Here is a 27647-nt window from a genome sequence, read left to right as displayed (position 1 = left end):
TGAAGACACACAGTAGCGTACTCCAATGATGGGGCTGAACTATCATTAGCTACAACTGTGCTCGTGTACAAAGATCTTTTACTTGCCAGTACTATTGATGGTAACATGTTCCTTTGTAAGTTAATTTACTATTCGATGAAATCGCTGGGTATTACAATGTTTATTCGCTCTTTTCGCAAATTAACCAAAGCCTCCACACGTTATTAATAGACTAAGTTCGTCCCCTTCAAAACGGTCTCGTCATACAGAATAATCAGCAATCTTACGAAATAAGGATCGGACACCTTTTGGAGCAGTTTGTTCTCTCTTTGCATCGGTTTAAGTCATAGGATAGCTCGATCCTCAAAACCAACTTTAAAAATCCAAAAATCCAATAACAGCTGTCAAACAAAAAATATATATTGTTTAATTTTAAACACTCTCTATTACAAATTTTACACTACTCTTGTGCTCAGATGAAAATAGGGGATTTTCCAACAAGTTGTTTGTTTCTCACAATTATGCAGTAAAAGAAGCGACAAGAAAATCTTTTTTTTAATGAGGCAAACTAGTCTCAATCAAGGCTGATGACACGAATGTCAACTGACGGGAAGAACAACCAGGGAGATTACGCAAGGACGACGACAACGTCTACGAGAACACAACAAAAAAAAATAACTCTAATGAGCAAAAACAAAAGCTCTCCACTCCCTGCAAGTGCGCTTTTTCTTTTGGTGCATTTCTTTGCCGCCGTCCTCGTCCTGACAACGACGTGAATTGACCAATTTTCAGGTTGTGTAGAGGACGTGAGAACCAAACGAAACATTAATACATTTTCTCCCCGAACAACCAAACAATTCATGCCAATTTTATTCCTGCAAGTTTCATACGCACTTTCCATTCCGAACGACCTCTGGTTGTAACGAAATTATTACAATAAAGCGAAATAGTATTTTTAGACGACGTTCTTTTTGGCGGCGTCGTTGTCCTTGCATAAGCTCCCTATTGACAGCTAAACGTCGCCCGATGTGAAGGAATCCGGAATCCAGCAAATGTGAGGCTTTGGAATCTGGAATCAAGAGCGTGGAATCCGAAATCCATAGTATGGAATCCAGAATCCGGGATCCAATTCGGTGGAGCCGTGAGTTTGGAATCCGGAATCCACGACTCGGGATTTAGAACCTGGATTCCTTTACATAGGGCGATAAACGTAAATAGTAATGCTTTTAGTCTTCAGCAGCGTCAAGTGTCATCTCGAGCTCTGTCCAATCCTCGTCAGGCAGATCTGAGGAGTAAATTTCAAATTGTGTTAGTTTTATAAACCTTTGGGTTATTTATCTCTCACATATCAGCTATCAGACTAAGGAGGGAACTAGCAAAAGGTTACTTAGCCTGAGGGTTGTTCCAGAATCGATGAAACAGTTACCTGTCTCCCTGGGATAGAACGTGTGATCGCCTTGCAGAAGGGCTGTTGTCAAGAGATTTAGTTTTTTGCTCATTCCAGTCTTGTTGAAATGTCTGACTCATCGTTCTTTATTTTAAACTTCACTTTAATCCATAAGTGCAATATTGATACAAACTACCTGAACAGCGCGTAACAGAAAGATTACTTGTTTTCTTTTATTACAGCCTTCAAGGCAAAGTATCTCATAGTAAACTGTTCTAAGCCTTCGTGGTTCTTTAAATTAATTTCAATTTGAACACATGCATTGTTCTTGCGTAAGGGATAATAGAGAGTTTAGGTGCATATGTCGTGTTTTTGCAGTGTCCTTTGAGAGGAACTGAGTTAAGCCCTTGAAGAGAACTACTGATGCAAACACTGAAACAGGTGATGCAAGCTTCATTGTTTCTTGGCTCGATTACCAGCCGCTGTTTCGAGAAATGAGCCAGCGGTCACTCCTTAGATCACGGCTGGACGCGTGAGGTGAGGCATTGTAATCTCCGCCAATCAGACACTCGCCTGCACAAATCGGGCAGGTATAAATTATATTTTTTGGTTCAGTCAAATTGTGGCTGCGAAGGTATTCTTTGACCCAGCCTGTTCGAGCTTTACAGTGCTTTTAAGGTGGGAAACATCCAAGATTTCGACAACGGAAAGTCACTAATTTTCCAGTTGGCGCTAAGGGCAAAATACGGCTTTTAAATGAATTTCTATGGCAATTTATCCTCAGAATTCGCTAATGTAAGAGCAAGTAAAATTAAAATTGCTGCTTAGTTTATTACTCCTGTGACACAATTTCTTGTGCATGCGCAGTAGGATCAAGAGCGTGAGGTTTCTGTCCAGCAGTTTAGCACAATATTGTAATCAAGATGAAATTAAATTGTTCTTTTGGTTACTATGAATTCAAGTCGACCTATGACCCAGTCAGTAATAATCCCGGCGAACGCTGCATGATTCTTCATTTCTTTTCAAACAACAGATATGTCATTCCCTTACTTACCATCAAGCAATTTGAAAATAATTCCACAGCTCTGAATGTCTTCTCTCGTTACTCCAGTAAAATCAAGTATACGCTGACTCGTAGTTGCTGGGATGTACATGCTTTGCAGAAATTTGCAGTCGCCACTGGTCAACGGCACAGGAAGTAAAATCCTCGTCTCATCAGTGGTCAATATTCTTTCAAACTGTGAAGAGATGGCACTGTGAGCGCGTTACATGTATCACTTGATTTTCGCAAGTTTGCTATTGCACTGGTTTTGCTTTGCCACTCGTAATTTGCCAAAATAGTGTGCTTTTACATCGTTAACCAATCGAAAGCAAAAGAAACAGTACCGGTTACGGGGGATACCGACCGTTAACGTGTCTGTAGTTTAAAAAATATGCTGCCATTTAAAAGACATAAGCGGCTAGGGGCCCTTTTCTTGAAAGTCCCAAAAACGTTTCGGGCCCGAAAGGTCATTTGTGAAACCGCCAACCGATTCTTTTGGAAAGCCGATATTTTAACATGTTTTTAAGATAACCAAAAGAAAAAAGGAATGTGAAGTCGCGGCGGCGGCGGCCGGACGACTTAAATCCTCTCCGTTCTTGAAATACAAACGGATTCCGAATTGTGACACCCAAAAACGGCCCGTAAAGTTTCGGGACTTTCGAGAAAAGGGCCCCAGGTTTTGTAAACTATACAGGATTACAATCAAAAGGGAAAATCAAAAAACTATGTCTTCTACCCGGTCACCCATCCCAGTACAAACTCCTTCAAACCGGGATTAACTAATTGTGTGGCGAGTTACCATACATTTGTCCGAATTTAGCGAAATCCCGAGCAAATTGTAGACGTTCTTTGCCTTTGGCGTTCTATGTCCATGTAATCATCTTGACTTGCTCGGAGTGGTTTTCCCCGTGCTTGCCAGTTTTGGTCAAGGAACAGTTAGGATATTTCTTAACACCAATCAAAAGCCAAAAGAGCGACTATGCCTTTCTCTTTCTCAATACCTTTGTCACTGCCCTGAAACTATCCACCGTCTTGTGTTGTTTTGCTGATTCCTGATCTTGTTTACCTACCTCGTTCCCAGGGTCTCTCTTCTGGAAACGAGGTTGCTGTTCTACCTCCTTTTCCGTCTTGCAAAGATGTGTGAATCAATCAAGGGAGGTATTCCCCAATCCCCAAGCCTATATCCTTCAGATCTACTGGCAAGTTAACAATTTTGTTTCTTGACTCACCCATCCCAGGTATTTTCTGACCCGCGCTTTTCGTTGCTCTCGGTTCTTCTCTGTCATTAGAACCGTCTTGTATATAGTGTCCATCATTTTAATGTCTTCGGCAGTGAAATAATCTGGAGTCAAAAGTAAATCATAGCAAAATGACTGCAACCATCTATCTTTATGTAATTAGCTCGATAGTGCACGAATTTTGACTTGTTCTGGGGAAAATATGAGCACGGGTTAGCTGCAAAGAACAACTTCTAATCTTGCCATCGCCTAAAATACCTCAAGATCCTTGATACCAGAGCATTTACCTTAGCTGGTCCATCTGAAAGGAACATATTACCTTCAAATAGGGAGTTTAAGCACGCGACGTTTTGATGCCTCGGACGGAAACCGGAAGTAAACATTTCGTATGCCAGGAGAGTGATCTCTCTTAGAAGAATGTGTTGCCTTTGTAATTACATCTGCAAATGGTTAGAATTTCAAGTCTTCTCGTATAAGGACTGCAAACCGGAGGTCCCCTCAAACAGTATGAGACGTTAAAGAACCCACTCACTATTCGATAAGAGTAGGGGACATAGTCCCCGGTGTTGTGGTCTGACGTTATCTAGACGGGGAAATCTTTCATTTCCTAAAATTAATTGTAAACTGCGTAACAAGCAGTCTGCCTTAAGTGCCCCACAAAGAATTGTAAATTAGTCCTGAAAGGCCCCCGGGAGAGAGACTATATATTTGCGTTATGGCAATTACTTCGTGACTATTGTAAGATGTTAAATGCGACAAAGGTGTGGCTTTCAAGAAACAAATAAAAACATCTTTATTTCAAAAGGCATAACCCACTGACTCCCTGAAGCACCAAAATCGTCTGGCGTTAGACATAGTAAAATCTACTAAGTCCCAGTCCAGGGATGAATGGGTTAAAAGCATTTTCTACTATTTTAGTTTCAATTTCTTGTTTATATGATGTGATTTTATGTATATATTTTCTCTGTATAAAAGCAGCGAATTTTCAATAAAAAGGTTCTTAAAAACAACACAATATATTTGGAACAATTTTGGAGCATAGAGCAGTTTTCAATAGGCCTTTTCACGGTTAGTTTTTCTCATTTGCATTACAATATAATTCTAGCATGTATGTGAGGCAATTTCGGGCTATTTTGTAGTTTTAACCCCAAATTGCCTCGCATCCACGGTACATTGTAATGCAAATGAGAAAAAGTAACCGTTAAAAGGGCTATTGAGTGTCGAAAGTAATTAGCGAATTACTTTGGTTTTGCACTACGTCACTCAACGTGATTGGTTCAAAGTTCTCGTGCCACTTTTTCAACCAATCAGAAGTACACATTTTTACCGCGCTTTGCAATTTGTGTCGGGTACGTGTAATTACTTCGAGTTTTGATTGGTTAACTGGACTTTCTCCCTTCTTTTTAGCGGGCCAAAGTAATTACTTTGGTTTTGGTTTTACGACACTCGACTGAAACTCGCTCTATACAAATTGGAAACCTTTGTTGAGGTGATAGACACATGAAGAGGTTTTAACAGCACAGCTGAACATCGTTTATGATAGTCTGCGCTACATTCATTATCATTAATAATGCGAAAGGGCGGTTTACAAGTGTAAATTTTGATTCCAATCCAGAAATTTAGGAGAAGAGATCCATGTTTTGAAAAACACCAGGCAATGCCCTCCATATCCTGCCTTATTTGCTTCGTTTCTTCATAACCTAAAGCTCTGACGTACCTGGTAAATCGTTGCCATCTGCATCCCGATCAATTGGAATCCCTGCATCATCATCATCATCTTCCTTAGTTGCTCTTGATATTGTGTTTCCAACAAACTCCCCTTTCACCATCTCCAGCTTTTTGCTTGTTTCATTGTACTGAACGCGACAGTACTTGAAGAGAATTGGCCCCAATTCATTCCTAGTTGCCACACCTGGAGGGATGATTTTTTCCTTGTATGTGCAGTGGACTTTGGGTTTCAAAACCTTAGCAAGCTCTGATGGAAGCTCCAATTCTGCATCTATTCCCCACTGAAAGCAGAAAGAGATGACAAAAATGTCAATAACATCATGATACAAATTGCATATTAAGGAGCTTAAAAAAACAACGATGACTACAGTAACGAAAATACTATGGACTGCGACGTTAACGGAAACATCACCTCAAAACTTTGCTCTATTGTAAGTCTTTCGCGATTCTTTCATCTCGTTCTTGTTCTATAATTATGTGGCGGAAATATTCTACAAACAAATTGGCTAGGAGCGGTTTCAGGGTACAAATGGAGAATAAGGGTTACAATTTGTCGTCAAAATCTCAAATTTGGTGATTTCTCGTCATTGTTATGCAAAGTACCGCAAAAATTAATACAAGACAAAATGCATTGCGCACGTGCAGCACAATTGTGGCGTTGTCGTTACCTATGGTTCCGTCCACAGGTATCCGTATTCGTTTGAAAACGCAACAATTTTTCTCCGCGAAAAACTTAGGATTGTGCAAAGTTACATTTTGAAGCGACGTTTTCGTCGTCGCCGCCGTAGTAAATCTTCAAGTCCCTCGTAATGCCGGCTCTAAACCCAGGAGTCATATCATAACTAAGTGGAGTACGATCGTCCGGGTGAGTGTAGTGCTAAGAAGTACTGTTTGGGTAACATTGGTCGATGTTTCCACAACCTCTGTGGAAGTCATCTTCTCTGCAGAGTCAAACGAAAGTTGTCGAAGCGTTCATCAATGTCATCCAGAACAGTCCTTCTCAGGACCACACTCACCAGGACGATCGTACTTCCCTAAGTTATGCACATGTATTATGTTAAAATTACACACTTCGAGACAAAACAGTTGCAAAAATTTCCTTCCCGACGAAAATCCGAAAAGGCATAAATGTTAGCGTATTTCATGTGTGCTAATGCTCACGTCATACGGGTAAAACAGACTTGAATTAAATAATATTTTTTCAAAGATTGAAAGGAGAGTTTTCTTTTCCCCCAGAAAAAAAAATGTATTTTCAACATTTTATGATTGTTAGAGGTTCCCTTTGGAAGAGGAAGCTTACAGAAATCGCAAATCGGAAAAGAACATTTCCCAAATCTGCACAACTACAGCTGATACAAAATGGAAAGTGCAAAGAGGAAAGACAAGTCGAAACCAACCTCGTCACCGGGGTCTTCTTGGAGAGTAGACCCTGGGGATGAGGTTGAGTCGAAACAAAAAATTAAGTCAACAAAAATGAAAATATCTGTTCCAAACACAAAAAGACGACAGTAAAGGGTAACTACCACATGTTTCCTGTTTCCTTGAACCTTAAATCTCTCGCTGTAAACAACGGTTGTTACAAGAAGCAGTTCTTGATTTTGTAAACAGCTCATCTTGTCGGCATCCAGTTCAAAGCTTCTTAGTATTTCACGGAGGTCTAAATCCGATATATATTTCTGACTAACTTTTCCAAGCTGGAGGTCTCCAAGGTTGTCATCAATAGTCAGCGATATCTCGCCAATTTCGCCAAGGTCCAAATTACCTTCCCTATGGCTGCAAAAAAAACATTGTTTTTGTCAGTCACTCATTGTAGTAGGAGCGAACAACAGCCCTATATTCCTGTCAAGGCGTTTTGACAGACCAATTTATTTGTAGATTGAATTTCCCGCGATTGAGACTCCCGCAGGAGCCTGATTACCAATCACAAAAAACTAACTTGACGTCATAGCGTCACCGAACCGGAACTGAAGGTAGTATAAAAATAAATCAGTCGGTAAAAATGCCGTGAAATAGGCTTAGTATGGGAGTTGCTTGCTTCTAGTCCCGGGCGACTGAGTCACCTATTTTCTCTGTCTCCCGAGTGCCATTGATTGACAAGCTCTATTCGATCCTTTATCACTGGGGGTTGCCATTCCCCTTTCTCAAAATGACTTTTCCAGGAATTCCATTTTAGGCTCGTGGGTAACGGAAGATAAAATGTAAAAACAAAAAACAAAAAGAAAAACAAAACAATATATATGTTCATTATACATGAGATTTTATTCCATAAAGCAAATTTGTACAAATCTATAGGCTTTATTTTCGCACCTGAAAAAAGGCTATACAGCCAATCAGAACGGCTTACGGCTCTTTCACATGTGGAAGTATAACCAATCAAAGATAGCGTAAAGGCCTTTCCAAGCCAATCACTCGTGCATCTCGTGCATCTCGTGCATCTCATGCAAATCGTACGTTGTTATTGAATCAAATTAAATTTATATTTGGTTCTATTGTAAGTGAGTTTTTACTGGGTTACCAGTATGGCAATCCCAGTCGGAAAATGGGTAATATTTCTCCGTTTTATTTTTTTCCGTGTCGGTAAGTCTTGCCTATCACTCCCCACTGTCTTTGTGAATAAAGTCTTCTGTGTGTATTTCGTTAGGTTTGAGGGGGTTGGGGTAACGCGTAGATTGCTCTGGTGCACTCAGGAGAACATTTAATTAACCTGCAATGGCGTCGAAAGTCATTGTTACGCGAATGGCGTTTTAGCTCATCTTTAAACAAAATATACCCTTATGGAGCTCAAGAATGGAACGTCAATTGGATAAACAAGACAGGCGGTGAAAAATAAATATCTGGAATCTTAGAAGCGACGAGTAATGGACTTCGACAAATCTTTCGCCCGCCGAGCCGTATTTCTAATATTTTGCCAAGTGTGGTGTTATGTACAATACTGAAACCAAATGGAAATTTCTCTGGTAACTTATGGGTTCAACAAAGAACAAATCGAACACCTGAGGTGGATACGGGATCTCTGTTGTCTGGCTATTTCTATTTATTACAGTATTCTTGTAAAAACTGGAAATTTTACTAATTTTTGTTAACCTTCAATGGCGTCGAAAGTCATTGTAACGCAAATGGCGTTTTAGTGGATCAGAAATTTATTTAATCGCATATGCTTTGTGACACGGATTGTGTGTCTTGTTTGCACGCACGCAATTGAAATAGGAAGGGTTCACGAAAATATAAATAAAAATTGTGACGCTGATGAATAATAAAGTAGCTGCTATTTCCAAAACGATGGAATTACCTGGTGATAAATAACCTCGTCTTGGAGAGTAAAGTATTGACTTTGCCGAAACACTGGTCAACCTCAAGAGTTGGGCGATTGTGATCTTTGTGTTGAATTCGCACATTTCTTCTCAAACTTTATAACACTTGAAAGAAAAAGAAAACTAACAAAAACAAAAACCTTGTATCTTGCCATCATTTGACACAGATGTTTCACTTTTTCGCGAGTAAACGCGCTGCGGTAACCTGATCACGGCGTCCGCTGAATTCGATGTCACTTTCGATTTTGCGATTTGCTTGTGCAGCCAAAAGTACAATAACAAAATTGAACGTAGCAAAAATCCCCCAAAATGTTTGTCGCTGATCGTAACTTTTTATTTTCGCAGTTCAAAATTAATGTTCAATTCTTTTCATGTCGTAAATTCTATTGCTGATAGCAAAATATTTTATTCTCGATCGACCGTCCTGAAAACGTCCTTCTGCTCTTCCTAAAAACTATATCAATATTTATTTACTTTTGCATCAATAATTGTTTTGCATAAAGCAAACTAACAAAATCTTTACCTTGCTTAGTTCGCATTTGTTAGCGTTACAATAGAATTTTCGGCCCAATGCTTTTGTTATACGAAGTGGTATAATTTTTAGGTCACCTATCCAGATACTAACCCCGCCGGATAGCGAGTAACTTCAGTGAACTTTGTATTACAAAGCTGACAGATGCTCAGACTACACGCTTAAATTTGTGGTGAAAAGAAGTTGTGCGGGAACTTGAAAATGATCAACATGTCAGCCCAGACGCCAGTGTTTGTCAATTCCCTTTTATTTTCTTCAATCTTTCTGGGTTTAGTACTTTGCTAGTAACTACATATCTCTACCATTGCACTACAATGATATACAATACCAAAACAATATCGTGCACTGTTAGAGCTACATATTACGCAAAAACAACTTGAATCTCCTGGAAGACAAAACGCAGCTCAGTTGACAATATGGAATAAAGCCCTGTGTTACTTTACTACCACAGGTAAGCAGTGCGTGTCATGGGCTCCTGTTTTTTCTAAACATGACAGGAATTTCTTCTTTCTGACAAATGATTAATTAACAGGGCGGTAGCCAGGTTTTTAACCTCAGAAAAGGATCTGTTTCGTCGTATGAACGTGTGAGCCAAAGGGCCTCTGCTGGTATGACTTCAGGGTGACCCCTTACATGGTCTTAATGACCCCCGACTTGAAAATTTGCCTGGAACGCTGCACCATGCCACAGGCAACCCAGTGTACGCTCACCGAGCGTCTAGTTCAAGTTATAAATCATGTTTGCAGCAAAATGATCACTGGAAAGCACGTGGTGTGTTTTGGGCAATGCACAATAGAAGGCACGCAAGGCGCTGTTTACATTGGTTATTAAATGCAAACCACTCACTGTGATGCGTTGTTTGGATTACTGCAGATCGACGTTGCCGTTGGCTTAATCGATTTCTTCATGGGGTGCTCAAAACACATGCAAAGAAAGGCACACGCTTTTCGTAGGGGACCCACACTTAAAGATGTCGAGCGTCAGCTTCGAAACGGGTCGTTCCGCGAACTGAATGAAACTGAAATGGACGCAACTATTGAAAGCGAAACAAGTCAAAATACTATTTTTTTTAATAAGCAGCGGGTACTTTATTTCTGAAGATGACAGCGACAAAGAAAATAACTCGACAAACAACATAGACGCCATATTGGAATCTTTAAACATTCGCACAGCGTACCATTCACCAAGAAGATAAGATTTTCTCTATTGCGTTATTTTGTTTTTTATTGTTAAACATTTTGTTTCTTTGTAATGGTCTTATAGCCTTTGTTCAACTATCCATATTAGCGATTGTGTTCATTGCCATCTTGTGTATATAGTTCTCTAACTTCCAGTTTTACAAGATTTGGTATCATCAGTAAAGACTGTGATCAGCTCTTAATTGATGTACTTTGAAAGGCTGTCCTGTCATTTGATTCTCAATGATAATAAAGACTTGATTCCAAAGGAGAAATACAGATCTCGATATGCAAAAGTGTGTTCACTTTAGTTATGATTTGCGTGTGCATCGACATAGATGTGACCGAGATCCGAGCAGAATCACAGAGAAAAGGCTGAGACGCCTATTTTATAAAAGCAGAAAAAGGAGGAAACTTTCTGGAACACAATTATTTGGTTAACAATGTACCGAAGTCATCCACATTTCATCACTTGCTCGTAAACACAAGTATTGGAGCTACCTATCTTAGCACGTGATATGCAGCACTTTTCCAAAAGCGTGGATGAATAGGTGAATGCTAAATGAAAGTTAAATTTAATACAGAAATCAGGGATACCCGGTACGATTTATAAAAAAATGTTGTTTCACTTTCTCAGAAACGAAACGTATTTATTTTGAATTCAGGGTAAACTGTTTACACAATGAGTTAGAGTGGCCAATCAATACAGAGCTTGTAATTGGAAATCTAAACATCTACGAGACACAAAAACAAACTTGTGAACAAGTGAACCTGAAGTGTCCCAAATCATAATGCTGATAAACACAAAAGCGAAGGAAAAGGATCATGCATAGGACGTTTTGAATATCTGAATGATTTTGGGTTAGATTAAAGCGGTATATAATTGTTAAAAATTCCCAAGTTATCCCTTTTCGTGTTAATTAGTAGTGTAAACAAGTCTTTGTAATAAATTGGGTTAACGAGGAACCAGTAATTGTAAAGCTAGTAATTGCCATGGTTCATATGTAACACACGCAATAGAAGATTTACGGAAAACGGAATTTGAAATGTTATGCAGTGTATGTATTTGAAGGTAAAATAGATGTTTGCAGATTTTATGATTCGAAGTATTGCGGAAATGAACAAGTATAATTTAATGGTCAATGAACATAATGGACATCTTACAATCAGTTCGAAAAACAAACAAGGTCGCGCTGTTTCTGTCATTCCGTGATACAGCTCTGCAATAGCTCAGATAAGTACCTTTCAGGCTATTACATCGTAACATATTTCTCAAGAAGCCAAATAAATATGACATACCGAGATATCCACACTACAGTATTTTGTCTTTTCTTCTGCCCTTACCATTCCGGAAACGAAACACTATTTATCTTTGTTTCGTATCTATTTGGACTTCAGGGTGAACTATTTACACAGTGAGGCCAATCAAAACAGAGTTTGTAATTGAAAATCTAAACATCTATGTAATGTAAAAACAAATTTATGAATATGTGAACCTGAAGTATAGCAAGTCATAATGCTGACAAACAAAAAGCGAAGGAAATGGGTCATAAATATGAAGTTTTCACTATCTGAATGATTTGGGGTTAGATTAAAGCGATATATTGTTGAAAAATCTAAAGCTATTTCTCTTCGTGTTAATGAGTAATGTAAACAATCTTCGCACTGGTGAGTTGTAGTAATAAATTGGGTTAACCAGGAACCAGTTATTTTAACGCTTGAACCGGTAACCGCAAACCTCAAAAAATCGCCAATCCGCAAAATAAAAGTCCAGCAAATTTTCATGCTACACGGTAACAGTAAAAGGCAAGCCAAATGACAGATGAAGAAAACATAACATAGTTTTTTTTTTTACATAAAACTCTGATTTTCGAATTCTCAGCGAAGGTTAAATGAGTGCGTACAAACAAGACACAACAGCTATTAAATACCTTTTAGTCTCACAATCCATGCCAGGATCTTAAAACCCTTTTCGGAAGAACCTTGACCGTGACTAATGAAGCACAAAAGAGACAACAAGCTTTCTTTCAAATAATTCTTCACTGTCATATTTCCATTTTTTACCTGAAGACTGTGCAGAGTTGAGTACAAAATAAATGTAAATTGCCAGACAACTGAGATGCGACTTCAGTAAACATTGTGATGCATTCAAGGCGTTCGATTCCTTTTAAACCCGTACAGAATTTGCCATTTGGTTTCAGTGTTGTACATAACACCATAGTTAGCCAAATAACATTAGAAACAAAGCACACTTTGTGATATCCGAGGGCGAAAGATGCAATTGTTGTCGAAGACCATTACTCGTCGCTAATAAAATAAAGATTCCACATCTTTATTTTCACCGTCTGTGTTGTTTATCCAATTGACTTTCCATTATTGAGCGCCATAAGGGTATATTTTATTTAAAGCTCAACTAAAACGCCATTCGCGTTACAATGACTTTCGACGCCATTGGAGGTTAATTAAATTTTCTTCTGTGACCACCGAATATAATTTACGCATTTCTACTATCCCCTGAAACTGACTAAACATACGCGCAGAAGACTCTACGCACAAAGACACTACTTACCAGCAAAGGGATAGGGAAGACTTTTCCTGACACGGAAAAGAAATAATAATAACAATAAGAAGAAGAAGAAGAAGAAGAAGAAGAAGAAGAAGAAGAAGAAGAAGAAGAAGAAGAAGAAGCAGAAGAAGAAGAAGAAGAAGAAGAAGAAGAAGAAGAAGAAGAAGAAGAAGAAGAAGAAGAAGAAGAAGAAAACCACGAAATTCCACCCATTTTCCGATTAGGATTGCCATACATTACCTGCAGATGTCATAGCATTCAACACAACTTTTCAGATTCAATACAGCCCAAGTCATACTGGTAATGTACATGGAAGTTGCACAATAGATTTTGCTTACTGTATGTCTTTGATAAGTGCTCTCCAAAATTTGATCTTTTATATTTTGACAACTGGGTGCATATTTCTGTATTTAAATTACAACAAATGGTATATTTTAAATATTTGATTCTTGTGCTATGGATTCATTTGGCATGGCCATCCTCAAGGAACTTGTGTACTTCTGAGACTCAGACTTTGAACAAACTAACATAGTATTTTCAAGTGTCGAGATATTGTGCACATCTTCACGTGTCGCGCCGGGACAAAGTGACCTTTACGTGCATCACTGCACGAAAGGTTGTTTATCTTGGAAAGATGTTTTCAAATTTCCCCTTCATTTCTCTTTCATTTTTTTCTGCATGCGCAAAAGATGTTTCGATGAGTCATTTCGTTTCATCTTAAACCGTTCAATTAGCGTTAACTTTCCTTTCTCAAAAACTAAGCAAAAATACCCATCGATTAGCAAAAAACGCTGTGCTTAGCCATTTTGGAATAAATACACTATTTTTACCTCGTTTCCATGGTCAGTGGTCATTGCCACCATCTACAATCAAGATGACCCGGGTCCGGGTATTCACTACACACACATTCGAACATCATGAGAAGCGCAATGTAAGGCCGATGTGAGAAGGAGAGACTTCTCTCCCTTCTTTTCTTTAGTGCTAAATTAACCATACACCCCTGTATTTTTGCTGGCCCGAGTTTAGGCTAACTGTAGCCTCTTGTTTTCTGTGCTTAACCGAAACTTCTACTCTGGACAATAACTCTCCGTTTTTACTAACACCACCTTCTAGCCTGTCCTCCAGCCCATAATGTTTTTCAAGGTTAGTTGCCAGAGTCCGTGGTCCTTGAAAATGCCTGGGCAAATGGCTTAACAAACAACTCACACAAATCATTACAACTTAATTCCTTTATAAGCAAACACATACCTGGCCGCTGGAGCATCGCTCCCTTTTTCGATCACTTGCTCGTTCGTTATCTTTGATTCGACGTCTTTCAGAAAGTCCTTTTCGTTGCTGTCCAAGTATTTTTCCAGGCCATCAAGAATTATAATTTCCTTCTTCCCAAAGGGACGCTTCCAAATCGATCTTTTTCGTTTGACTAACAGAGCTAAAGGTTTTGCTGTCTTTGAATGTCCATGCAACAGTGGTAAGAAGTTAGCATCACCAAAGTTCTCCTTAGCAAACTTATAAAGCAGCTCCTCGATCATGATCTCAAACTGAAATTTAAATTGTCATCGGAATCATTGTAGTGTCTTTAAGACGTCCTTAGTGAGTTCGCTGGAAGCAAATTCAAGATATACTCGTAAAACAGGAGCGAAACGATGGTTGCTAACCTTTTCCAGAGTAATTCTCACTACTTTTAAATTTATTGGAGGCCAAACAATTCCAAATATTTCCGTGTCATTGGAGCTTACATGGAGCTTTTAAAAAGCTCCATAAATGGTAGCTATACTAACATCTAACAACCAAAGTGCTCCAAGTGTCTGTATCTACCCAAACCTTATTTTTCGTGGGAACTGGAGAGTCAAATATACCAAATTCTTCAAGGGGCGCTTCAATGTAGGATTCTGAAGGCGCAGTTACAATGTGAAATGGTTCGTGCAACTTGTCTCGCATTGTTTAGGCGACATTGTGGCGGGACAAGTTGCACGAAACGTTTCACAGTGTAACACCCTGCATCGGCCAAAATAGTTGCAAGAGCCGTTGCCAAACGTAGAATTAAGTTCTAGTTTTCGTGCAACTTATCCCGCAACGATTTTGGCCGTTGCAAGGTGTTACACTGTGAAACGTTTCGTGCAATGTTTCGTGCAACTCGTCTCGCCACAATGTCGCTAAAACAATGCGAGACAAGTTGCACGAAACACTTCCCATTGTAGCAGCGCCTTTAGTACAATTATAGCGGCGTGGCTGGAGTTTGGATATTCCAGGTGGCACGTTCGAGAATGTTTTTAACGTGACATTAGTTTCTGTCCTCCCTCTATCATCTATCCTATCTGTATCTCATCTGTAAGAAGAAAACAGCAACGAAATTATACTTGGGTCACGCTTTAATTCATATATCATAAGCGGGATATGGAAGCAGAGGCAAAGTTTTGCTCGGTACAATGGGGGAGCTATCATATCTGAAATTTAAGTTTTAGGTCCTTCGTTGCCTGGCGTGTTACCTACAGATGTCGATGAACTTCCTCAAAAAGAATGACAAGTTAGAATAAGAGGATTTTCATTTCTTCTCCGACAAGCAGCAGCACGTCGTTTGCCGTTTAGTGTTTCACGTAATTTCTCTATTATTTACAAAGCCTTAGTGAACTCAGTTGGCGCAACTTGGGTATAGATGTATTATTTGTAGAAAACTAGAAAATACTTACTGCAAATGTACTTGCAATCGCCGAGACAGTTATTTCTTTACGATCTAACCGTGCCAACGCTGTTGTTCAGTTCCCAGAGAATAAACTTCAAGGATTCGACACAGGAAGAAGCAGGAAGGAGTGATATTACCAGATATGGAGATGAAACCAGACGTTTCATTTCGCTTTGGAACGTTTCAGTTTCCAAAGGATCGTGATCGGACAAAACGGGCATCATGACAATATCTACATATCGTGCTATAAATGGCGGCTTACGCGCAGTTATCATTCCTGCCAGAATAAAACACTTTCAGTTTGGAAAGTTGCGAGTCATTTCGATTTATCCAAGAGCAAGAATGGCGCTCAGAGAGGTTTTTCTCCGGGTATTCCGGTTTCCCCCTTGCTCAAATACCATCCTATGGTTTGATAGTTGATTTAGTTTGATTTCTATACAGAATTCCCAAGTAGTGCTCAAGCCTGCACAGTTGACACTTAAATAAAGTTAACAACAGGCTCTAAGTAGCCTATACTCATGCGCTGCCATGTTATTTGTACTTTTGTTGACAGTTAAAACTTTATTGTACACTACAAAAAAAAGGTATATAGGTGTTACAAGAATCTATTTGAGAGAAGTTGCTCTTTATCGTGTGAGTTCATTGACCTACACTTTTCATCTTTATTTGAAAGAGACTGTTTTTTTATGGGCCCATAGACCTGTACTTTTCAAAACAATTTGAAGGAAGGTCTTATTTTTTCTCTGGGTCCATTGGGCTGTAAATTTATCTCTTCTTTCTTCCAGTTTGCTGCAATTTCTGAAGTAGATTTATGCTTTCTCATTATTTGTTTCCTTTCTATATTTGATAATTCACATAAACATCTAAGAAATGCAACCTCATAGTTTGCTTCAAAACAATTAAATTTACTTTGTATAATAGAACAAAAGAGATCAATAACAGAATCTACATTTGAAAATACTTTTGTTACATTTTTTGGTTCAGAATCACTGTATACAAAAACGTGGTAACTCATCTTTTGCTTTGCATACCACTGGAAAACACAAATAATGCAGTAGCTAGAAATTCACATCAAAAAGCCTGTGCTGCTTTCCTTAATATCCAAAATGACAGTTTTAAGCTGTTGTTTACTGGAAACCACATTACAAGATAAATTTCCCTGACATCTTGCTCTATGAATAACTTTTACATGGCCAGCGGCCTACGTCTAATTTCTTTAGAAAATCAGAAATAAAAACATATTTTGCCGCCGTAACATTTCTGATAAATTGCTCTTCCATTCTCAATGATACTATCAACTGTTTGAGAGGTGCAATAGTTACCAGACTTTTGAGGTGGAAAAACAAATAGAATAAAATGACACAGCAGAACATTCTTTGCAAGAACAAAGATAAACATCATTTAAGTGCTCCTAGGGTCTAAAATTTTGGTTTCGAACATATATTGAATGAACACTGCTTCCACTGTTGCTTTACATCAGGGGCACCCAACGTCAATTTTCGGAAAATATCTCTTCGGAAGACGGTTTGAGATCTAGAATTTTCGGAACATTTGTTGTAAAATTTCTTGCTTGCCTGCCTGTCCTAGGATTTTCGAACATCTAAAAAATGGTATAACTGCCCGTTTTTAACGGATTTTTACCCTAAAAAGGTCAGCTAGAAGTTTCGGGAGCCTTTTTTCTGGCTGAAAATTTCGGAAAGGTAAGTTTTAATTCCTATAATTTTCGGATCACTAGACTTTCAGCTAGGAAATCCGAACAGATAAAACGTTTTTAGGGGATAAAAATATGCTTATATCTACCGTTTAAATACTAAAATACGTTTGACAATGCTATGTTTAAGTTGTTTTGAACTATATTCCCGTTGGGTGCCCCTGTTACATTTTAATAATGTTAACACATTTTAATCTCATAAGTAACAGATGTTTGAGCACATATATTGTGAAAATGTTGTACCAAATTCATTAATGAATCTATTTCAATTGAAGTACATGTTGCAAATGGGTCCCATACCTAATAAATCTCTGCCATGAGAGTAAAAAATTTTACACCTCCCATTAGGCAGACAGTATATTGCTACTGTGTAAAGTTCAAGTGTTAAAATATATGCATGATAATTATCCATGAGCAAAGAATCAAAGGCAGCTAACATTGATATAACATAAGGAAAGTCTGAATTTATAGGAAGTGCACTATTTAGCAAACCACTATAACTATCACTGTATGCCAACTGATGATTAATGGAGCTTAAGTTATGTACCATAACAGGCAAATCTGTCAAAATAGGAGTCCCTGTTTGCATGATTGTGACAAAGCTGAATACATATTATTCCCAATGTTTTATATCATTTGAACCAAGTCAGCTGAAGAGGTTATTGGATTCCTGAAATTTTAAACAAGTGCCGACAAAGACATTGCCACACGTTGTGTGCCTGCATTTGCCGTACCAAATACTTCAACATTACCTTGACTGTATGGTGCGGCAATAGTTTTAGTTGGATCGACAATTCCTGGACCTGGGTTGTTTGTACGTCATTTGCGAGTCGAATTAACTCATGAATGTAAAAGCGATACAAATAGATCTTTGTAAAGCCACAGATGATAATTTGTTACATTTCATAAATGTGAACCAAACTTTTCAATACTGGCAAATAAATGGACTCTAAGTAAAACAAAAGTAAGACAGAAAACCAGAATTTCCCCTTGAAGCATCCTCTAAATTCCTTTGCCACCAAATAAAGAGAATGCAATTGTCAACGACTAGTCTGTATTGTTGAAAGAATTCCCCATTTTAACTTCGTCGCATGCCCATACTGACAATAACAGTAGTTCTAAGAACAGTTCAGATTGCTAAAAGTCGGATCAGTTTTTCTCAGGTATTCTCAGTTTCGCTCAAAGCTCCTCTAAGGTTCTCAAAGATCATTAGGAGCTGAGATGACCGGCATGTTGATGGAGATCACTTTGAATGACCTTTATGTCGATCCCCGCTCTCGTGCAAAGTGTTTATTTGTAAAACAAATTACAAAAAATATATATAATTTTGTCTGTAATGTCAACAACTTACCTTTGGCTCCACGATCGAAAAAGATTTATTCTAACAGCTCGATCCGTACGACCCGGGCCGTAGGACCGCGACCACAATCACAAAGTTTGAACAGTCAAGATGCGATGACTCGGGCGCGACCATGCACATCCAAGACAAAATGACACATCTTAAGGGCTAGACTTTCAAAAGTCCTTCGTCTAGTGTAGATTCGCGTCCGAAAGATCACGCTTCGCTCGCCAAAACATTTTCTCCCGGGATTCTCGTGAGGTGGAATTCTTGCAAGTCTACTCAAGGGCTTGAAACATGAGAGGGATGGTTGATTTCTTCCAACACGCACTGTTTATTTTGTCATGCAAAATGGACTGATATTCCAAGCATACATACATTTTAAGATTCTAATGCTTCTTTTCAAGTCTTTCTATTAATTTCTATGACTCAACAATACATTTTTCAGCAGCTATTAATTGTTTTGAATAATCCCCTACCCCCCGCCTCACGTGAAGTTACAGTCACTCTGTAAATGAATGTAAGCATAAATTTGCATGCACTAATGTGACACGGAAAACAAGAAACGGAGGGCATTTTATACCTCATGCGCTTACTGCGCATGAGTAATTTTTATTATTGACAATACAGTTGACAGTTACTTGTGAAAATACATTCGTGGTTAGTGTTCGTGGTTACGTCGTTTCATCCGTCTTTGCAAACTCGTTGGGTATTATACCCAAAGTCCCGTTCGCTAACAAAATGATGACAGCAATGTCGCCTTAAATTTTATAAGGATTCCACTAGAATTAGTACTAGAAGGATGTATTAGTAAAACAGCATTTTGAACTACAAATGAGCAAGTCAAACTTGTTTTTCTAAGACCGACAAATGTGAACGAGCCTGGAGGAAACGCAGATGGACACGAATGCAAGAAAAAATGAAAATTCATGCAAGAAATAATGCCAAGAAAAAAAATTCACGCAAAGAAGAAGGTAAAGAAAATAAATTCATGCAGAAGGAAGGTCCAATTGTGACTTTTATTTACAGTGCACTTCACAAGACTTTTGACAGGCGATTTGCGAAGTTCGTTGTAAATTTGATAAGTTCACTTCGAACTTGGGAATTTCAATACGTAACTGTCAATCAAAGGGCAAACTTTGAAAGTGTTAAAAAGGGTTCACAGCCCTACACGACTCCCTTGTACGTGGTCTGGTTTCTGTTGCCTTCGTCGTAATTTTGCTCTCTTGATCAGTACATATTTGAATGGACGCCTCTTTTAGGCAGTTCGTGTAGTATTCGTTTAGCAATGGTTTTTGCCTTATGAGGCTTTACATTTGAATCTCTATACTGCTGTGTGATACGTTTTCTTCCAAGAAAATAGTTGGTCTCGAAAGTAATGTTTTTAGTTTCTTGGTGTTGATTTTCTCAGCAGTAATGTGAATGTGACCTTATGGCGTCTCGCTTTTGCGGTGGTAGAAGCGAGTGATCTTCTGGTTTTAAATGTTTGACCCGGGCCCGGGTTCATTTTGATTTTGAACGCCTGTTACATTGTGCCTTGTATCAGTGAGGTAGCTGGCTTCTTATAGGCTTTGTATGCCTTTTTTTCTGCGTTTCTTAGCAGATCGTTATACTCTTTGGAGGCGTTATTTTTTTTTTAATTCTTTCACTCGTTCTTCTGACTTCTTCAGCGTGTTTTGGTTTGTGGCCATGGTCAGTAGCTGTCCTCCTTGAACCTCTGGAGTTAATTCGTTCTCGTCGATGCTCTTTTGATATTTGATGTCGATGTTTTTAGGTCGCTTCTTTGTCGAGGCATTAAGATAACCCGACTCTAGATGGAACTTCTCTGACATATTATTTGGTCAGGCAAGACCGCGGTTTCGATCCTATCATGTGGATCTCATCAGTTGCCGATAGCTTGATTCAAGGTGAAGAGCTTTGTCTCTCTTTGATTCTCATGTATATATATCATTCTCACGTTTGCTCAAAATAAAATTTGTAATAAATAAATATTAGAATTTGGTATCTTTGTAAATATTCTATAAAATATTTTGTGCCCACAATAAAAATTAGAGGATGGGTGTTATCGCCTTGAATAATAATTCTATAGTAAAATGAAAAAGAGCATAAATATTTACATGTAGTAGTAGTGTTAAAACTTTACAGAGGGGCTGTGTTGGTGAATGGAGTATGCCATCATTATGATGGGCTGTGGAAGAGGAATTCCAGAGGGCAGGGACTGCAAAAATGTACAGGGAAGCCGTCCACTCCAAGTGGCTTCCTCCTCTCTCACTGTGTGTACATTTTCGAAAAGATTTTGCATTAAAAAGTGGCCTGTATCCTTTGATCTGTTGTGAGTGTAGAATAATTTATAAATCACAAAACCATAGATAATGAATCAAGATTTCACTGTTAAAAAAAAGCAATATTTGTCTGAAAAAAAAATCGTACTGGGGGTTTCACCTGGAAAAAAAATTCCTGCACAACCAGTGCTCGAAAAAAAGAAATTCGTAGCAGCTGAAAACCCCCCCCCCCCCCCCCCCCCCATCACTTTTCTAATGGTCCGTCCCTTAGCAAACTATAACAATCACAATATATAATTACAGTGAACTTTGACTGTCAAGTGTATTTAGCGCTCAGGGACTAACTAGGAACACAGTACAAAAATCGAGTCAAATCAACACATATCAAATAATGGGTTGGTTTTTGATGAGAGGGGAAAACCGAAGTACCAGGAGATAAACATTTCGGAGCAGAGTGAAGAACTAACAAACTCAACCCACATATGATGCCGAGTCTGAACCCAGGTCACATTGGTGGGAGGCGAGTGCTCTCACCACTGCGCCATCCCGGCTCCGTTTTATGTCTCAATGTAGCCTAGCACTAAAGATCTCTAATAGTGAGGACAAAAACAATAGAAACACGTTGGAATGAATTACATATCATCCACTTTCCATTGTCTTTGTCCTCTACACCTCTCTTTCAAGCTGAATTTTATTATATCGAAAAAGGCCTATTGATGAGACAGCAAATCAATACAAATCAAATGTTTTTCTTTTAATAAGACGAGGAAACCGGTGTAAAATAACTTCGCTGCAGTGCAGAGAACAAGGAAATGCAACCCACAAGTGTGACAGAGTCCGGCAAGAGACTGGGACACATTGGTGCTCTCGCACCACTGCATCAACACTGAATTCCCGTTAGGTTTTCGACCAGAAAATCCAACTTTGAAGCAACGATCTGCCCATTTTAGAAAGCTGGTCTTTCAACAGAGTTACAAGACCAGATGAAACAACATAATCGCAAAGTTTAGTGTATCTGAAAGACCTGGGTTTGGAGACAGAGAGAAATATAAGGTCTCTGAAAAGACGCCCAAAAACTCTCGGGCGTATTACGAGGGCCATAAATCTTTTTGTGTCTGCAAACCAAGGCGGTCTCGAGAAATGAAACTTTGAAATGATGTTGTTCTTTCCTATTTTGTAAATCTGTTCAAAGACCAGCAAAAGTCCCGAAAAGCCACTTGTGAATCTGAGATCCACCAGTTTTGAAAACTGTTTTTTTTTTACATGTTTTCAATGAAACAACATACAAAATGATTTTGGAGAGCTTTTCATTTTTAAGATAAAGATGGAATTCTTTCCTTCGCGAAACGGGCTGCAGCTTTCTAAAATAGGCGGAACGTTAGTGTCACCTGTCACCATTGGCTTTTTCGGGCCGCAAAGCTACAACAGACAAAGGAGTATAATATTCATAAACTTTATCTTAAAACGTCTTAGTTCGTAAATAGACCATATACAATGTTAACATTGTTTCCACAGGGAAAAAAAACCAGGCTTTCTAAGCGATGAATTCTCATCCGCGTTTCTGATGTCATCAAAAACCACATCCATTCTGTCAAAGGTCTCCACTAGAACCGCATACACCCAAAACAAACAAAGCGAGGGATTTATTCAGCGTTCATTTAAACTTAACTTTGGCCGACAATTACTTTATTAGATATGATAAATGGAAGGGATACGGTGAAAATATTAGTTTTTACGCCTAGTAGGTGTTTTAGCTTATAGTCAAGAGTTTAAAAACAACTGATTATTTTTTATTGCATATAAAGGGGAACTGAAGCAAAAAATTGAGGATTTCTTTCTTTGAAGCTTTGGCCACGAATACGGTTGATGTTTCAACTTTCTTCATCCGATAAACTGTAAGCACAAACCCACAAGAGGGAGACCTTGTAGGTCTGTTATATTCCTTTAAGTTTCATATATACAGTGAAGTCACACTCTTCCGCTGATAATTAGTTTGAGCTGACAATGATCACGCCCCAAAAGAAGGAAAAACGCAACTTCAAACTCAATTTTCTTGCTCATATCAAGGGAGAAGCAAAAGAAAGCATCAAGACTTCATTTGTACACCTCATTCTTCCTCATAATCAAGGAAAAAATAATACAGTTGGAGTTTAGGCCTTAAGTTCTCCTTTAAACAATACAAAATGGGCATGTATTCACATGCAAGCCGAGATAAAAGTGAAAACACACAGTAGCGTAAGCCAACGATGTGGCTGAAATATCATTAGCTACAACTGCGCTCGTTTACAAAGATCTTTTACTTGCTGGTACTATTGATGGTAACATGTTGCTTTGTAAGTTAATTTACTATTGAAATCGCTGGGTGTTACAATGTTTAATTCGCTCTCTCCGCGAACCAAAGCCTCCACACGTTAATAGTTCGTCCCCTTCAACACGGTCTCGTAATACAGAATACTGACAATACTGAATCAGCAATCTTACGAAATAAGGATCGGACACCTTTTGCAGCAGTTTGTTCTCTCTTTTACTTTGCATCGGTTTAAGTCATAGGATAACTCGATCCTCAAAACCAACTTTAAATAAACAAAAATCCAACAATAGCTGTCAAACAAAAAACAAAAAATATTGCTTAATTTTAAACACTCTCTATTACAAATTTTACACTACTCTTGTGCTCAGAAGAAAATAGGGGATGTTTTAACAAGTTGTTTCTCACAATTACGCAGTAAAAGAAGCGACAAGAAAATCTCTTTTTTAATAAGGCAAACTAGTCTCGATCAAGGCTGATGACACGAATGTCAACTGACGAGAAGAACAACCAGGGAGATTACGCAAGGACGACGACAACGTCTACGAGAACACAACAAAAAAATTACTCTAATTAGCAAAACAAAAGCTCTGCACTCCCTGCAAGTGCGTTTTTCATTTTGGTGCATTTCTTTGCCGCCGTCCTCGTCCTGACAACGACATGAATTGACCAATTTTCAGGTTGTGTAGAGGACGTGAGAACCGAACGAAACATTAATACATTTTCTCCCCAAACATCTAAACAATTCATGCCAATTTTATTCCTGCAGATTTCATACGCACTGTCCATTCCGAACGACCTGGAGTTGTAACGAAATTATTACAATAACGCGAAATAGTATTTTTAGACAACGTTCTCCTTGGCGGCGTCGTTGTCCTTGCGTAAGCTTCCTATTGACAGCTAAACGTCGCTCGATGTGAAGGAATCCGGAATCCAGCAAATGTAAGGCTTTGGAATCTGGAATCCAGAGCGTGGAATCCGGAATCCATAGTATGGAATCCAGAATCCGGGATCCATTTCGGTGGAACCCGTGAGTTGGAATCCGGAATCCACGACTCGGGATTTAGAACCTGGATTCCTTTACATAGGGCGATAAACGTAAATAGTAATGCTTTTAGTCCTCAGCGGCGTCAAGTGTCATCTCGAGCTCTGTCCAATCCTCGTCAGGCAGATCTGAGGAGTAAATTTCAAACTGTGTTAATTTCATAAACCTTTGGGGTATTTATCTCTCGCATATCAGCTATCAGACTAAGGAGGGAACTAGCAAAAGTTACTTAGCCTGAGGGTAGTTCCAGAATCGATGAAACAGTTACCTGTCTCCCTGGGATAGAACGTGTGATCGCCTTGCAGAAGGGCGGTTGTCAAGAGATTTAGTTTTTTGCTCATTCCAGTCTTGTTGAAATGTGATCGTACTTTAATCCATAAGTGCAACATTAATACAAAATTACTTGAACAGCGCGTGGCAGAAAGAGTATTTTTTATTACAGCCTCCAAGGCAAAGTATCTCGCAGTAAACTGTTCTAAGCCTTTTATGGTTCTTTACATTAATTAATTTCAAATTGAACTCATGCCTTTTTCTTGCGTAAGGGATAATAAAGAGTTTAGCTGCATATGTCGTGTTTTCGCAGTGGCCTTTGAGAGGAACTGAGTTAACAGGGGCACCCAACGAATCTGTTCCTCACATTATCTGTTCCCCAGAGGAATGTTGCTGGCTGGCAAAAATACAGGTGTTTCGATGAGCTGGCTGGGAAATTTTGTTATTGATAGAGGTTTCCCTCTCCCAGAGAGTAGTCACAAAGATACGACGGCTGGTCAGAGTGATTGCGCTTGCGGAAAAAAACCTGTTTTGTCCCGGTTTTGTCGCTTTTGTTCGGTCGTTTTGGATCGAGGGATTTGAAAGCACGCAGAATTCCTGGCTGGAAAACAAATTTGATCAGCTGGCTGGGAAACCAACCAATTTTATCTAGCTGGCTGAGAAATTTCTTGTGTGTCTTTCTGGGAAAAAGGAACAGATAATGTTTTCCCAGCAACACTGAAAAACACCAGAAAGTGCCTTAATAACATTCTTTTTCATTAACTGGGGTATAAAATACATTTTACAACAAATTGGTCGTTGGGTGCCCCTGAGTTAAGACCTTGAAGAGAACTACTGATCCAAACTTCATTGCTTCTTGGCTCGATTACCAGCCGCTGTTTCGGGAAATGAGCCAGCGCTCACTCCTTAGATCACGGCTGGACGCGTGAGGTGAGGCATTGTAATTTCCGCCAATCAGAAACTCAAATTGTGGCTTCGAAGGTATTCTTCGACCCGGCCTGTTCGAGCTTTACAGTGCTTTTAAGGTGGCAAACAACCAAGATTTCGAAACGGAAAGTCACTAATTTTCCAGTTGGTGCCAAGGGCAAAATACAGCTTTTAAATCAATTTCTATGGCAATTTATCCTCAGAATTCACTAATGTAAGAGCAAGTATAATTAAAATTGATGCTTAGTTTATTGTCCTTGTGACACAATTTCTTGTGCATGCGCAGTAGGATCAAGAGCGTGAGGTTTCTGTATTTTTCGTCCAGTCCAGCAGTTTAGCACAATATTGTAGGCAAGATGAAATTAAATCGTTCTTTTTTTTACTATGAATTCAAGTCGACCTATGACCCAGTCAGTAATAATCCCGGCGAACGCTGCATGATTCTTCATTTCTTTTAAACAACAGATATGTCATGCCCTTACTTACCATCAAGCAATTTGAAAATAATTCCACAGCTCTGAATGTCTTCTCTCGTTACTCCTGTAAAATCAAGTATACGCTGACTCGTACTTGCTGTAATGTACATGCTTTGCAGAAATTTGCAGTCGCCACTGGTCAACGGCACAGGAAGTAAAATTTTCGTCTCATCAGTGGTCAACATTCTTTCAAACTGTGAAGAGATGACATTGTGAGCGCGTTATCACTTGATTTTCGCAAGTTTGCTATTGCACTGGTTTTACTTTGCCTCTCTAGTGATTTGCCAAAATAGCTAGTGTGCTTTTACATCGTTAACCAATCGAAAGCAAAAGAATCAATGGCGTTCACAGGGGATGCCGACCGTTAACGCGTGTGTAGTTTAAAAAATATGCTGCGATTTAAAAGACATAAACGGCCAGGTTTTTTAAATTACCGGATTACTATCAAAAAAGAAAATCAAAAAACTATGTGTTCTACCCGGTCACCCATCCCAGTACAAACTCCTTCAAATCGGGATTAACTAATTGCGTGGCGAGTTACCATACACTTGTCCGAATTTAGCGAAATCGCGAGCAAATTGTAGACGTTCTTTGCCTTTGGCATTCTATGTACATGTAATCATTTTGACTTGCTCCGAGTTGTTTTCCCCGCGCTTGCCAGTATTGGTCAAAGAACAGCTGGAATATTTCTTAAAACCAATCAAAAGCCAACAGAGCGATGATACCGTTCTCTTTCTCAATACCTTTGTCACTGCCCTGAAGCTATTCACCGTCTTGTGTTGTTATGCTGATTCCTGATCTAGTTTATCTACCTCGTTCCCAGGGTCTCTCTTCTGGAAACGAGGTTGCTGTTCTACCTCCTTCCCCGTCTTGCACAGATGTGTGAATCAATCAAGGGAGGTATTCCCCAATCCCCAAGCCTATATCCTTCAGATCTACTGGCAAGTTAACATTTTTGTTTCTTGACTCACCCATCCCAGGTATTTTCTGACCCGCGCTTTTCGTTGCTCTCGGTTCTTCTCTGTCATTAGAACCGTCTTGTATATAGTGTCCATCATTTTAATGTCTTCGGCAGTGAAATAATCTGGAGCCAAAAGTAAAATTGTAGCAAAATTACTGAAACCATCTTTCTTTATATAATAAACTCAATAGTGCACGAATTTGGATTGGTTCTTATCTGTCAACTATTAAGGCCTGGCCAAACGCTCGCAACATTTCAACGCAACATTGCTGCATGATGTTGCGACATGTGTTGAATGGACTGTCCAAACGCACGCAACATATCGCAACAGGATTGCCAAACGTACGCAACATGTTGTGCCCAACAATGTTGCAAGATGTTGCGTTGAAATGTTGCGAGCGTTTGGCCAGGCCTTAATTAGAGGTTAGACACTGGAAACCACGGGGGAAAAAAAAAGCACGTGTTAGCTCCAAAAGAACTTCTTCTAATTTTACCCTCGCCGAAATACCTCAAGATCCTTGGTACCAGAGCATTTACCCCAGCTGGTCCTGGTCCATCTCAAAGAAACATATTACCTTCAAATAGCGAGTTTAAGGAGGCTCGAAATAGTTTGTCCTTTTTTCAATCTAATGAACATATTCTGTCCTTAGATACAGTTAGGGTAATCATATCAAGACGAAATTTGGC

At 39.0% G+C, this 27647-nt stretch overlaps 2 protein-coding genes across 3 annotated transcripts in view; both read right to left on the bottom strand.

Moving 5' to 3' along the window:
- Positions 1–383: 383 nt before the first annotated feature.
- Positions 384–15785, bottom strand: LOC138007785 (uncharacterized). 2 transcript variants are annotated; one of them, XM_068854853.1, is made up of 7 exons: positions 15649–15785; positions 14210–14499; positions 6898–7147; positions 5364–5655; positions 3638–3750; positions 2421–2604; positions 384–1264 (listed from the first exon to the last, which is right to left on the bottom strand). In XM_068854853.1, exons 2-7 carry the CDS (start codon positions 14488–14490, stop codon positions 1206–1208), a joined length of 1179 nt encoding a protein of 392 aa, XP_068710954.1. In that variant the 5' UTR covers positions 14491–14499; positions 15649–15785; the 3' UTR covers positions 384–1205. The 2 variants fall into 2 exon arrangements, with proteins under 2 accessions (XP_068710954.1, XP_068710955.1); XM_068854854.1 differs by having other exon boundaries at positions 14210–14560; positions 15649–15775.
- A 6696-nt stretch (positions 15786–22481) lies between these two features.
- LOC138007784 (uncharacterized) overlaps positions 22482–27647 on the bottom strand; it is a 25524-nt gene continuing 20358 nt past the window's right edge. Inside the window, exons 5-7 of the mRNA XM_068854852.1 lie at positions 26971–27083; positions 26010–26193; positions 22482–24454 (exon numbers count right to left, since the gene is read on the bottom strand). Coding sequence (XP_068710953.1) covers positions 24396–24454; positions 26010–26193; positions 26971–27083 — 356 coding nt within the window. The 3' untranslated portion in view covers positions 22482–24395. The remainder of the gene's footprint in view (positions 24455–26009; positions 26194–26970; positions 27084–27647) is intronic.

The sequence above is a fragment of the Montipora foliosa genome, chromosome 6 (assembly GCF_036669935.1).
Source record: "Montipora foliosa isolate CH-2021 chromosome 6, ASM3666993v2, whole genome shotgun sequence".
In the NCBI taxonomy this organism is placed as follows: domain Eukaryota; kingdom Metazoa; phylum Cnidaria; class Anthozoa; order Scleractinia; family Acroporidae; genus Montipora; species Montipora foliosa.
The sequence above is the reverse complement of the archived record's forward strand: the minus strand, read 5'-3'. Positions and strand labels throughout refer to the sequence as shown.